Below are 14912 nucleotides of genomic sequence, written 5' to 3'. Positions count from 1 at the left end.
GATCAAGAGTTTTACTAATTGAAGGGGATAATCAAATTAGCAAAGTTTACAAATATTTAGTTTGGATGACGGGTTGTGAGATTTTCTCTTTAGCTTTTGGTATGATCTTGTGCAATGTTCTTGAGATAGAGGATAGTTTGCATTGTTACTTGAGGATGTAAGAATCTATTCAGTGTCTTTAAATTTGCATGTGGAGAGTCAAAGTACTAGAGTAACGTTTCTTTCTGTAGACACGAGGAGAGTGTGAAGATTTTAAGAAAGCCTTTAAGTTGATATGTAACAGGAGTGGTTATGTTTGGCCCTAAAGCAATTGCTATACTTAGTTCTGGGTTGCGAGTGAGTGGGTTAATGAAATAAGTTGGAAGTTAGGCCGATGGCCCGTGAAATCCGTGAAAATGTATAGTAATAAAGCATGCTTTAGAAAAGTTATTAGGTTTGAAATTCACTATGAAAACTAGGTCATAAGAAGTCTCGTAACTTTTGACTCGGGATATGGTATCTGAAATTGTAAAATGATTTTAAGATCTCATTTGCAATAGTCATTGATACTTTTAGGGTTTATGCAACAACTTGTGTGTGCTTCGGATAGGTTATGTGTGCATTACATATGTTCAATTCAAAGGATGAAGTGTAGACTCGATGAACTACTTTAGTGTGTTATTTGGCATAATTTGTGATGTCTTGTATTTTCTATTATGATGATGTACGTGTAATACATTTACCGATTTCAATTAGCAGATGTAGACATACAAAACGAATTCAATCTGACAAAACGTTCTTAAAATGCGTAGGAATCTCAAAGAACATCCTTCTCTTTTTATTTACTATACACATGGAATATTGCCGTTTGCTTTCTCTTTTGCGGTGTAGTGTGTGTTTTTTGTGATGGAAGCAAATAAGTATCTTGCTCTACAATATGTAAGTGTTTCTCATGGTTTATTGTTTAATAATGTTGGTACTACTTATTTAGCTTATATTGCTAGGTACAAGGTCAAAGGGTTTTGGATTAATGAAAATGTACGCAAGTTCAACATGTTTCCTTTTCGCCAATGGCCGATCAACAAACTTAACTAGAGGGAAAATTGGTATGGCCAAAATAAGTCTGGATAAAATGGGTATGGTAAAACCAATTCATACTTATTAACTTAACGACATTGTAAAACTCTTCACACTACTAAATACGGCATTGACAGTATAAATAATTCTGATCAAATTTGCACGTCTATAATAAAAGAAAAGTCATAAAGTAAAAACAATTATAATCAAAAAAATAGAAAAAAAAATAGAAAACACTTATACCTCAATTGATAAGAAAACGAAAAAAAAAAAGCAATTGTAAACCAAAAAAAAAAAGGCAATAGTAAACCAAAAATTAGGAATGTAAAAAAACACTCATACCTCACTTGATTAATACAACACTATAACACATTATTTATTTATATTCATTTTAATTATTTATGATTGGTACCTAGTATTAAATGTTTAACTCTTATTATAAAATAAGTTTTTTAATCTTTCAATCATCATGTCACCCAAGTATTTGTTCAACGTGGAGACGATGATCTCTTTGGAAGTTGTCTCTCTATTTTTATAGATAGAGGTAAGGTTTGTTTACATCATGCAATTCTTAAACCCTGTCAATAATTTTTGTAATTTGTAGGATTTACTAGATACGTTTGTTTGTCGCACCTCTTAATAGACACTAATATATTTAGAGGTTAAGTGGGTAAGCCTTCTGCCTTGATGACCGTACCTAAGTTGGTTCAAGGCCCACGGGCGCAACAATATAAGTCAGGTCCATTTGTTTGCACAGTACATACTACATCATGGCTCTATGTTTTAAGTTAAAAAGATGAGGCCGCAAATATAACAAATCAGAAAAAAAAAAAAAAAAAAGGTAACTAGCACATTATAACTATGGTAGATAATAACTTTCATTTGTTCCTATTGGAAAGATTAACTGAATAAGGTTTATTGGATTTTGATAATCCCTATTTAATGGTATTGGCCGATTATAATCCCTATTCAATTTATCGTCACTAGCGGTCCCAAATTTAAAAAAGTTGACCTCCAATGGTCGTCCGTTAAAATGAGTTAACGTCGTTATACTTTTTTCCGAATATCAAGCTAATGTTTTAGGGCTTTTGATCGGAACGAAAATATGAGTCGACTAGTGTAAAACTTAATTTGAAACGGCGCTCCAAAATGACGAAACAATACTTTAATTCGGATCTTTGAACTTACAATTAACATAAATCAAGCCGTTTGGATCAATGCTTCATGCTAAGTTTTACACCAATCGACTCGTATTCTCGTTCCGATCAAAAGCCCTAAAACATTAGCTTGAAGTTCGGAAAAAAGTATAATAACGTCAACTCATTTTTAACGGGGGACTATTGGGGCCAACTATTTTAAATTTGGGACCGCTGGTGGCGATAAAATGAATAGGGATTATTATCGGCCAATACCATTAAATAGGGATTATTAAAATCCAATAAACCACTGAATAAAAAAATCATTAACATTAAACACAAATAATTAATCACTTTTACATATACGAGATATATACTTGTATAAAAAGGTTTTAAAGTCGACAGTCTTTGTGGGAGCGGCCTCTCTATCCAATGGAATAGAGGAAATGTTTGCCCTTATCAACCCCTCACTAACCTTACAAATAGCTTGCTATGAGTTAGATATTAATGGGTACATTTGTTTGTTAATGATACAAGATATGAAATATGATGCGTAGTAAATTATTTCCAACTCTTAAACTTCTAAAAATCCAAAATAAAAACAATTACTAATATTGAGTTATGAAAACACAAGCACCTAATCGATGTAGTTAAGCCAAGGATGAATGAGTAATACGGTTTTTATTTGGGTATCTAATTCCATCCATCTAGGGCCATTGCAAAATACATAGCCCACTTGAAATAGTTATGCACTTATGTAGCCCAAATTCAATCTAAAAATTATGGCATTATGCAACCCGAATAAAAATAAAAAGACCATGCATCCCAAAATCTCACTGTCTGCCGTAACCGAAAACCAAATCGTTTAACACGTTTAAAAAGTTTTAAGCCATATTATTTTATTGAAACATGATCAATTACATTTTATTCGAGAACCAATTTGCTGTTATTATTAGATTTATTTTTATAGGTGTTTGCTGTTATCTTTTGTTCGTATTTGCTAATTTTCGATTATGAGACGCTATAAGTATTTGCTGATTTATATTTTGTTGTTATTATTAGATTTTTTCTTTTGCTGTTATAAGTATTTGCAGTTATTATTTTGTTATTGATGTGGATTCTTTTGTTGTAACTTTTAGGTTTTTTTCTTTGTTAATATAAATCATTGTTTATGAAGATTGGTATTATAGTTGGTATTATTTTTTACGTTCACATTTTTTTTATAAATTGGTATTATTTCCTGCGTTCTCATATTAATATTAAAATGTATATGAACATTCCTCTTATTTTATTAATACTTCTAGTTTGCATTAAATATACACCATGCGAGTTTTGACCCATTACCTTACCTTTTCGTCTTAGCATATTTAACTCGTGATTAGTTACATATTCATAAGTAAATTAGTTGAAATTAGCACCATAGTTAGTAGGAGTTAGGGACGGATCTTCTTACGGGCCAAGGTGAGCCTCGGCCCATCCAGTTTTTTCGCTTAGTAGGTTAAATTTTTCTCAAAAACTTAAAAATAAAATAAATATATTGAGTCCGGCCCATCCATAGTATTTGTGTCCGACCCATCCATTATATTTGTGTCTGGCCCACACTTGATTTTTTTTTTAAATAAGTAAATCCCTTAAAGCCGAAGAACGGGAAACCGTTTACCTAATAAACGTAAAGAAAGTCCCGTATGCCTATTTATTTTAAAACAAAAAAGTCCAAGCCCAAATGATATAAGAAAGCGAACAATAAGTCCACACTACCAACCTTAATCAAACAACCGAAGCAGAAGAGTTTTTGTCTGGGCATTAAGGTGTGAAAATTGAAGTTGAAGGAGCAAAAGCAGGTCGTTCGAAGAAGACTCGGAGCACTAAACAAGGGCCAAGTCACGAGTGCTCACGAATCACAATTTAGACATTAGGCAAGCAACAAGTTCGACATTTGTTTTGTTTGTTTCTTTTTTTTTTCAATTTGGTATGTTAGGGTTTGGAAATATTGGAAGAATTGGTGCTTGAAGTTGGTCTCCTTTTATGAATTAGGAATACGAGTCTTTTGATTATGTAAATTTGGTATTTGAATGTGAATTTGATGTGTTTTGATTTTAGATTAAAACTTAAAAGTAATAGGTTTTTTTTTTTCTAATTTGTGGTGTTAAATGTGTGAAATATATAAGAACTAGGTTAGGCACCCGTGTGTTTGAATAAATAAATTTATTTAAATAATAACCCAATGTGAACTATAAAAAATATGTTCAACATATATAAAGATATAATAATAGAATAAATTTCACAATACACAATATAGAAATAAAAAGTTCAAAATTCTTAAATCTCTAAATATTTCTCTGTATACAATATTTGTAATTTTATCCTCCATATTAAAACTAGGAGTTTCACTTTGTTAGGTTAATTATCATGGAAAAACTGGTGATTTATATTAAAGATAACTTGCTGAAATTTTGATTCAACATCCGTAATTGATGAGTTTAAAGATCTTAAAGGTCACTGTGTTGAGTTGTGATTCTTTTTCAAGTACTCATCTTTTTCCTCGCTTCTTGTCGTTGTTTGTTTTAAAAATTGGTTTTTTATGGGCAAGAGCGATAAGTTGAATGATTGAATTGGTGTTTTAGTTGAATGATTGACTATAGAATTTTTATTGTTCGACTTGACCTGGTTTTAACAACTGATAACCCTTAATTTGAATGGTACTCATAACTCATTGCTCCTTCTGGAATTTATATTTTAAACACAGCACGTGGCATCGTTTCATGCATTCGTATATAAGTTTTGTGAGTAAATATGAAAGTTTAAAGGTGGTCAAAACACGAGGAAAAGTCAGAAGGCTTAATAATGATCACGTGTTTCCACGTGCTTCAAATCCAAAGAGAGATCTTTTGGACACCATAAGTCCATAACAATTAAAGCATTCCCACCCCGTTTCCTACTCTATATCCGTATATACCATACTAGATTTTATCTCCTGTATTACGGGGGTTGTTTTACATTATTCGTTTTTAATATTTATATATGTATATTTGGATTTTAATTTTATTTATTGTAATAAAGTTGATAATTAATATACTTAAGGTTTGATGATGAAATTGTTTCACAAATAAATGATATGTTATAATCCGGTTTAAAAATTATCTGGGTTTGGTGATACCCATTACCCGTTTATTTTCTTTATTATAAAATTATTTCTTACTTATAAATAATGTATATTTTTTAAATAAAATAGGACATTAATTTTTAGTATATCCCTATTTTATAGGATTTTCATATCAAATATTTGATTAGATTAGTTTTTAATATAATGAGATATTATAACCCGTTTAAGAGTTATCTGCGTTTGGTGAGACCTTTACCCGTGAATTCGGTTAAATGCGTGAGAAGCCTTCATTTACAAATAAAGCAATATGATGGCTTGAGAGAATGGTTGTTTTACATTTTTTGTTTTTTAATATTTATTTTTTGAATTTTAATTTTCTTTACTGTAAGAAAGTTAATAATATACTTAAGGTTTAATGATAAAAAGGTTTCATAAATAATGATATGTTATAACCCGTTTAAAAGCTATCTGGATTTGGTGACCCATGACCAGCTTATGTTTTTTACTATAAAATTATTTATTAATTATAAATAATATCTTTTTCTTTTTAAATTGAATATTAAATTTTAGTATATCTCTATTTTATAGGATTTTCATATTAAATAATTGGTAAGATTAATTTTTAATTTAATGAGATGTTATAACCCGTTTAAGAGCTATCTGCTTTCGGTAAGACCCATACCCATGAATTTGGGTTAAATCAATGAAAGACCTCCATTTAAAAATTAAGCAATCTGGTGGCTTCCTTAAAAGGGGGGAGCAACCACATCGCGACACGTAGGATTTTATGGTTTTCGTTTATATATATTATAGATAATTGCACTAAAAACACTGTATTTTCTCTCTCATTTTTAATTAAATAATAATTTTTATATCTTTATCAACATATTTTCTCTCTCTTTCACTCACAACTACTTTAAGAAAATATTAAAATAATTATACAGTATCTAAGTAAAACCTCAAATTTAACTTTCCCATATAAATTTTTTCTCTCATTTACTCACAACCACTCACAACCCCACCCTATAATTTACAAACCCTCCTCACATAATTTTGAGGAATGGGTTAGGAATACTCTAACAACTTGATCCTTTGATTGGCCTCTCTCCTATACTAAATTTTGTGATTATTATATTTTACTTTGTTTTGAACGACCAACAAAAACATTATATAGAAACCAACATTAGAAGCGGCCCGGGACTAGCAAGAGACTAGACCACGGTCCAGTGACCACCAACAAAGGACACCACAACCAAATACAAGCACACTAGCTACACTTTGAACCTCCACCAAACCTCCCATGACACGGGTGACCCACCCAATCTATTTTTAACCCAAAGAAAGCTAAGAGTTTCAATATCTCCCACCACACATTCCACCGTAACCACCAAGTCGTTAAACAACATATCATTCCTCTCATTCCATAAGCATCACAACGAAACAAGGCAAATCGAGTAAAACGACCTTGCCTTTCTCCTTGAGAACTTTGTAAAGGTTACTTATCTAATTTAATTTACAAATTAAAGATAAAAACATTCGAGCCTAATTAAAACATGTGCTATCAACCTAATATGTTAGGGTTGTAAATGGTATGTATGTAACACTAGTATTATAAAACCAAGATACATCATACATATACACTAAAATAAATTTGTGTGTGTACTTAGAAATCATTCACAATCTGAACCAATATAATAAAAAGAGTTGAGACTGTCATATCTTAATTTATGATCTATATAAAATAATAAACTAACTAAATAAAAAATGTTAGGTCGTTTTGAAGACGTAGGTAGCAATAATAATTAGGTAATAATAAAGTCCTCATTATGTGGAAGTGAGTCATCCCAAACATCAACATCATATCATGTCATGTGACCGGTTGATGACTCATTCACCTAGGTTAGGCTGAGGGGTGCGGAGCGCTAGTCAGGGCGCGTGAGGGACTTCGATAGCGCCCCGGGGCGCGAGAGCCACACCACCGGGGCGCGAGAGGGGCGCGAGAGGGGCGCGAGAGCGGAAAACGAGGCAGGCGCCAGGAGGCTCGCGCGCGTGAGTGGCTGTGGGAAATGGGAAAGAGCCGTTGGAAGGCTTTAATAATGAATAAAAATATTTTTTTTTTTTAACAAAATCATCTATATATATCACAATACATATATCACAATACATATCAAACACAACCATTCTCACATACTACAACCAAAACGAATATCACACACCACACCCAAAACCCAAAATCACCCTATCTTCGAAACCTTTTTTTAAAAACATGTCTGGAAATTGGTACCCAAACCTAGATTCAGATTACCCTTACGACGATTTATGGTCGGCACCGGAACAACCGATGTTTTATTCGGGGTCGCAACAATCATCCGGCTTTCAACCATCCAACATGCAACCGTCTCCTAACTTTGTAGTTCCGGAGACACAAGAACCGGAACCAGAAGGTGAAGCTGCGGGACAAAGAAGACGCGTCCACCGGAAAAAACAACTTGCAACGGACGGGTCGGGTTCGGCTTCGACCGGAAGGGCGAAACGGAAAATCACTCCGTGGTCATCGGATGAGAAGGAAGCCCTGTGTCGGGCTTGGATAGCCATTTCTGAGGATCGGCGTTGCGGTAATTGTTTTAACGTTTTTAAAAATGATTGTAAATAAAAAGTTAAATAAAAAAGTTAAATGGCTTACAAATTTATTTACATAATTTTGCAGCCGACTACCAAAAGAGCAAGGTCTTTTGGACAAAGGTTAGGGAGACGTTCTATTCGCTCGTTGGGAGTACAGAGCGGAATCCCGATATGATTTCGGGTCGGTGGACCGAAATTAGAAAATTTGTCGGCTTGTTTACTAATCTGTTCAACAGGAACGCCGGTCGTATGAGACCAAGTGGCAGTGACGATTTGGCGGTCTATAATTTCACTGTCGAAGAGTGGAAGCAGGAGTGCCTGCGGAGGTATGGGGCGGTGAAGACGTGGGACGGTGTAAAGTTGTGGGAGAGGTTGAGAAGGTGTGCCAAGTGGGTTGAGCTGGTGGCGCCGGACCTTGATGCGGAAGTAGGGCCGAAACGGACTAAAACTAGTTCGTCTGGAGCGTACAGCACAACGGACGGGTCGGATTGCCGGGTTGGATTCGACCTAAACGTTGCGGGGGAGGAAACGTCTTCACCGCCGAGGAGGCGGCCATTGGGAAGGGACGCCAGGGGGAAAAAACCGGCTGAGGGGGAAGCCGTAAACATCAACGATCTTGTTGAATCCCTCAATAAATTCAACAAAACCCTGGAGGTGGTCTCTGTTGACAAAAAGGAAAAAAAAAGAATGAGAGATTTGGACTTCCTTGCAAGAGACTTCAGCCACCTAAATCCGGTCGACCAAATGCTGATGGAAAAACAAAAGGAACGTATCCGGAAGAGGTTGATCGAAGAAGACGAAGCCGAAGAATAAGAATAATGTTAATGTGTTTTTTTAATTTTTTTTAATTAATGTGTTTTTTTAATTTTTTAGTACTTTAATTTTTTTTATATATTAATGTGTTTTTTTAATTAATGTGTGTTTGTTTAAATAATTACTTGTTTTTTTAATAATACGTTTTTTTAATACATTTATAAAAAAATAAAAAAATAAACCGCTCGCGCCCCCTCTCGCGCCCCTCCACACCATGCCCCGGGGCGCTATCACCACTACCAATACCCATCTTATCAAGTTTCTCTCTCTGCCACACGTCACAATATTATTGGATGGCGCCCCCACTCACGCCCCCTCTCGCGCCCCCCACACCCCTCAGCCTTACCTAAGTTGATTAATACCAAACACATTTTTTTCAACTCAATAATCACACTATAAAAAAGCCTTCATTTTCTATAATTGTATTTTTTTAATATTACATTTTCATCCTTAACTATATATTGACAATCACCCCCAACATATTTAATATATATATTTTTTGTCATAATGCTTTTATACATAATTAATTTTTTTACGGTAAAGTTGCAATTCTCATAATACTCTTTTTATAGATGCAGTGTTTGCCTGAGTTGGAACTCAGAACCTCCTACTGAAAGGTAAGAATCTCTACAAAATAAGCAAACCTCTACAAAGTACTTAGTAATCACATATAACCGGACAAGGAGTGTTTACTTACTTTCATCTCATATATTAAAATGCATAGTTTATGTAGGTGTGTTCACAAAGTATATGTGCGCTCTAATGATTAATAATAGATCCATGATCTAGTTATTGTCTTCATTCTAATTCTCATTACATTTATATTAGTAATTACTATCATAGTAACGACTGACTTTTGGTAGAAATTAGGTTTCAAATCTTGACATGGTAGCTTTTTTTACTTCTTCTTTTTCTAAAACGGTTTAAGAGAAAGATGTAGATGGGTGTGTGAGTCGTCGTTCAATATAGCTTTACATTTGTATTAATCTTGGTATTTAAAAGTAATACATCTTATAGTTAATGATCAAAATTAAAAAGTGTCTTAAAATTATTAGTTTGGTTGTAACCACCATTAAAGTTCGTTTTTTGTCCGAGAATATAACATCTCAATATTGGAACAATTTTTTTTCCAGAATGGTGGTTTACAAAACCACCCCGGATTTCTATGTGGTTTTGTAAAGCTTTTGTACATACAGGTATCAGGTAAGTTGTTACCCTGGTACCCACGACTTAATTTGGATTAACTGAAGTCATGATGGGGTTGCGACCTATCAGAAAAGTATGAAGTCGTGATGTGTGTAGCGACCCATGTTTAAAATTATGTAAAAGTGAAAGTCACGGGCAGATGTAGCAATCCATCTTTAGTTCAAATTTTTTTGTTTTGTATAAATAGATAAGTCGTGCCCTCAGATAGATAACACGACTTTAACTCGAGTTAACTGAAGTCATGCAACGGTCCATATTTAAAACTATGCAAAAGTGAAAGTCATGAATGGAGGTAGTGACCTATCTAGATGCCCAAATTGAAGTGAGATCATTGCTTTTTGCAGTTTTATCAACTTCAGTGTACTTTTTCATCATAATTCATCATAGTGTCTACAAAGTTAAAAAAAAGCATTCCATTATAATTTTGTACTTGTTTTAATATCGAATTTACTATTTTTATATTATGGCACTTTCATGGCATGCCATGCAATTTTATGATAAGCATAACAACAAATCAAGCCATAATGAAAGAAACATACCAAGAAAAGAAGTATCGAGAAAGTATAAGTGTAAAGTATTATTATTATTATTATTATTATTATTATTATTATTATTATTATTATTATTATTATTTTGTTTTTCTATAATATATTCTTCAGCTTTAACCTCAGAAACCATTAAAAAGCATTATTTAAAAAAAAAAAAGGAAAAATCAACTGGTAATCCCACAAAAGGTACAATCCTACACATGTTTAATGACTAGGGTTATCGCCAAATGAATTGGTAATGAGTGTTCTCTCACTTAAACTCATAGATAATTCATTTGAAGATAAGTTCTCCCTCACCTATTGACTCACCCATGTACCGCCGCTCTGCTCTAGAAGAATCAACCCTAAGTTGTATCCTGCAATGACAAAAATTATCACCAAATGGATTGGCGACGAGTTTAAGTGAGAGAAAACTCATTACCAGTTAAATTGATGGATATCATAGTGCCTAGTTGTGAACATCCCATTGGTGAGATATGTATCTAAAATTGTACCCTTTTGTTGATCATCCATTGATGAGATACCCATTTCATAAAAAACTTAAAAGCATCAAGAGAAGCATATCACAACGCATCACAAACTAATTTAAAAATAGCTAATTACACGGATTCTTTCTAAGGTTTTACCCATATTACAAGTTTGTTGATTATTTTTTAAATAGCTGATTACACGGATGTTTCCTAAGGTTTTACCCATACTGCAAGTTTGTTGATTTTTTTTTAATAACAACTATGATTTTTATAGTTTATTACAGGTCACTACTAATTCAACTAATTTAAGTTTATTCTTAAATATTTTTAGATAATTTCAATGAGAAAACATATCTATAATATATATAATTGAAAGCCCTAAAATCTTATGTGTCGCGATGTAGTCGCCCCCCCCTCCTTTATGGAAGTCACCAGATTGATTTTTAAATGGAAGTCTCTCATTGATTTAACCCAAATTCATGGGTATGGGTCTTACCAAAACCAGATAGTTCTTAAACGGGTTATAACATCTCATTAAATTAAAAATTAACCTTACCAATTATTTGATAGGAAAATCATATAAAATAGGGATATACTAAAATTTAATATCTAATTTAAAAAGAAAAAGATATTATTTATAATTAATAAACAATTTTATAGTAAAAAAATAAGCGGGTCATGGGTCACTAAATCTAGATAACTTTTAAACGGGTTATAACATATCATTTTTTATGAAATCCTTTCATCATCAAACCCTAAGTATATTATTAACTTTCTTATAATAAAGAAAATTAAAATCCAAAAAGTAAATATTAAAAACAAAAAATGTGAAACAACCATTCTCTCAAGCCATTATATTGATATATTTGTAAAAGAAGGCTTCTCACGCATTTGACTTGAATTCACGGGTAAAGGTCTCACCAAACCCACATAGCTCTTAAACGGGTTATACATCTCATTATATTAAAAATTAATCTCATCAAATATTTGATATGAAAATCCTATAAAATAGGGATATACTAAAAATTAATGTCCTATTTTATTTAAAAAAAGATATTATTTATAATTAAGAAACAATTTTATAATAAAGAAAATAAATGAGTAATGAGTATCACCAAACCCAGATAGCTTTTAAATCGGATTATAACATATCATTTATTTGTGAAACCATTTCATTATCAAACCTCAAGTATATTAACTTTATTACAATAAATAAAATTAAAATCCAAATATACATATATAAATATTGAAAACGAATAATGTAAAACAACCCCGTAGTAGGGAGGATAAAATCTGGTGCATAATATTTTGAGTAAAACATAGATTACAAAGCTTATAATTTGTTCAGCTGATTAAAGATGCTTTATAACATTTTATCCTATATTTAAATCTCATTATATCTTACCAAAAACAAGAGCATATAGTATTATTCTTCCAAAATAAAAACCAAAATTAATAACATCAAAATTTATTATTTAACCTATACTCGTGAAGTTGGGTATTTTCATTACAAAATAAAAACCCAAACACACAAAGGTTAAAAAAGAGAACAAAGCATCACAAAATACAAAAAAAAAAAATTAAAAAAAAAGGCAAAATTTTTCTCAAAGGGCATCTTCGTCTTTTCCCTTTATGACCACCATCAAACCGTCGTGAGTCCGCCGTGACACCCCACCATCAACTTCTATACAAAACCAAAGTTATATAACCCCTTCCCATCATTTATTTTTATCAGAGAGGGTAATTATGTAATTTCACATAATATTATTATTATTACTATTATTATTATTGTAAACTTTGCTAGTTTGAAGCAACAAGAGTTCCGGTTTGCACAGTTTCAAATTTCTTGGTCATCTCTTTGGACTTCTTGGATGACATCTTAAGTCTCCTCTCTTTTGCTTCATCACAATCAATCTGTTCTTGCCTGCATTCTTCACTACAGAATGGAATGTCCCCTCTGTAACAAATTACAAAAATACCCATCAGAAATCTTGAATTTTTTCACATGGTAAAAGTCTTTATGCATAAAGTACAAGTCTTAATGCATCAAAAAGTACTAGTCTTTATGCATAAAGTACAAGTCTTGATGCATCAAAGTAAAGTGTTGTTTAAAAAGGTTAGGTTTTTTTATGTCGGGAAAAGTTAATGTACAAATGAAATTAACGTGGTAATTGTAAGAATTAAATTAAATAAGGTAATTATATATAACGGTAGAGTAATTATACAGTAATTATGTCACGTAATTTCATTTGTATTTGATCCAAACTATTTTATGTCGAGGTTCAATGAATCTAGTCTCCCTAAAATAAAAATTTACAACAAAATTCACTGTATACAACTCTTCATTCATAAAGTACAATTTTGTTTTATTTTACCAAATACCCATTAAAGACCATGACCAAAATATAAAAGTTGGTCTTTGTCTAGGTTCAATGATGGTACAAGTCTTTATGCATAAAGTAAAAGTCAATGATGCACAAGTTGTAAAAAATAAAAAAAAATTTATACCTGTACATGAATATGTCACTGTTGTGACCTAGAGGTTTAGAGCAAAGAGTACAAGCTTGAAGAAAATGGGGCTCTTCACTCCCGGCGTAATATAGATCATAACTCATGGTGTGTGTAATTTCAAAAGGGAAGTTAGGCTGTTGCTAATATGAGCGTGGTGCTTAGGTTAAGGTTCAAGGGACTGTGGGAAGGAATAATTGCTGTGAAGAATTGGTCATTTATAGAGCTTTGAAGAGAAGTGTTTGGGATTGGGTGTGTGATGGAGCATGGAGCTTGTGTGGTCTTAGGTTATAGATTGATGACACGTGGTGTTTGGTGGAGTCTACTGTGTTCTAGAGTGGTCATCAAACACGAGATTAATGTTGTTTGAGAAACTACTTTTTGGTCCCAAAATCCAAGGGGCCTTAATCTAATGGCAAACCTGTTTTTATATATTTTAAGTATATGACAAAAATCTTTTTAAAAGCTACAAGTAGAAATAAAACGAAAGACAAACTTATTTAGTGGTAGCCTCATTGTTTTTCTTATAAGACGTTGTAGACTGAAGTCTCGCTTGAGTATTTTTTTCTAAGTTGATCCATAACGTTTTCCAATAGTGGTTTGTGGTAGTGTAGGTTTTTTGACTTTTTCTATGCGGGTGGGCTAGATCAACAAATTCTATTATTTCGGCAAAAGGTGATCCATTTGCTAGGATAATCTCATGTGTTTGGCGTTGTTGTTTGAAAGTAAAAAATAAAAAGATAAGTAGACTTAAATGATCATGTTATATGACTATTTTTTAATAAATAAAAAATTGTAGTTAGTTATTGATTGTGGCATTATATTTTCCACAAAATTTGAGCATGTTTCTTTAAGGATGGCCGGACTAAGTGGGCTCTAGGCGTGGATTTGGTACCGGCCATTACTATTGAAAAAGTATCCGAGCGCGTTTCAGTGGTGGATCTAGACGAAAATCTCAAGGATAACGTTAATTTTTTTTACCGTATTTCATATAATAATTTTTTAACTTTTTATTGGACTGATATCATTATTTTATTGAATTTTCGTTTAAAAATATTGCTAATAAGACTCTGTCGTTTCATCTTCCAAGTTCCCTAATTTTAGAATAAACAAAATTTAAACACTAATCCTTAATCAATTCCAATTTACGTTGTTCAAATATCCAATAAACCATATTCAATTGCCTGTAAAAAAAATCCAAATTAACAATTTATATAAACAAATTAACAATTACAATTTAGATAAAAGTAGAAGAATACATAAAATTAACAAGCAGAAGTCGAACCGTGGAAAAATGACTAAGGGAACACCGGTCATCGGCTACTCGGCTGCATCGTGGAGGTTCAGTGATCGAAGGAGGGCAGCAGGGGGTTGGGGCAGCGTGGGTGGACAGTGGCTGAATGAAACTTTGTTTTGATGTTGATGTCCGGCATGGTCCAGGTGTCCAAGC

At 32.6% G+C, this 14912-nt stretch overlaps 1 protein-coding gene across 1 annotated transcript; it reads right to left on the bottom strand.

Moving 5' to 3' along the window:
• Positions 1-12406: 12406 nt before the first annotated feature.
• LOC143595429 (FCS-Like Zinc finger 3-like) lies at positions 12407-13832 on the bottom strand. The gene is made up of 2 exons (XM_077074446.1): positions 13463-13832; positions 12407-12911 (listed from the first exon to the last, which is right to left on the bottom strand). The coding sequence occupies exons 1-2, from the start codon at positions 13567-13569 to the stop codon at positions 12755-12757; spliced, it is 264 nt and encodes an 87-aa protein (XP_076930561.1). The 5' UTR covers positions 13570-13832; the 3' UTR covers positions 12407-12754.
• Positions 13833-14912: the final 1080 nt, after the last annotated feature.

Source organism: Bidens hawaiensis, unplaced genomic scaffold, assembly GCF_021521415.1.
Source record: "Bidens hawaiensis isolate Kalapana, Puna unplaced genomic scaffold, B.hawaiensis_p1.1 tig00045134_1, whole genome shotgun sequence".
Taxonomy (NCBI): Eukaryota; Viridiplantae; Streptophyta; class Magnoliopsida; order Asterales; family Asteraceae; genus Bidens; species Bidens hawaiensis.
The sequence above is the reverse complement of the archived record's forward strand: the minus strand, read 5'-3'. Positions and strand labels throughout refer to the sequence as shown.

Bases quoted from the DNA above. Each gene is read 5' to 3' on its own strand.
- LOC143595429 (XM_077074446.1), bottom strand. From the start codon at position 13,569: ATGAGTTATGATCTATATTACGCCGGGAGTGAAGAGCCCCATTTTCTT. The intron at 12,912-13,462 runs GTATAAATTTTT...AATTTGTTACAG, and splicing joins AGTGACATATTCATGTACAG to AGGGGACATTCCATTCTGTA.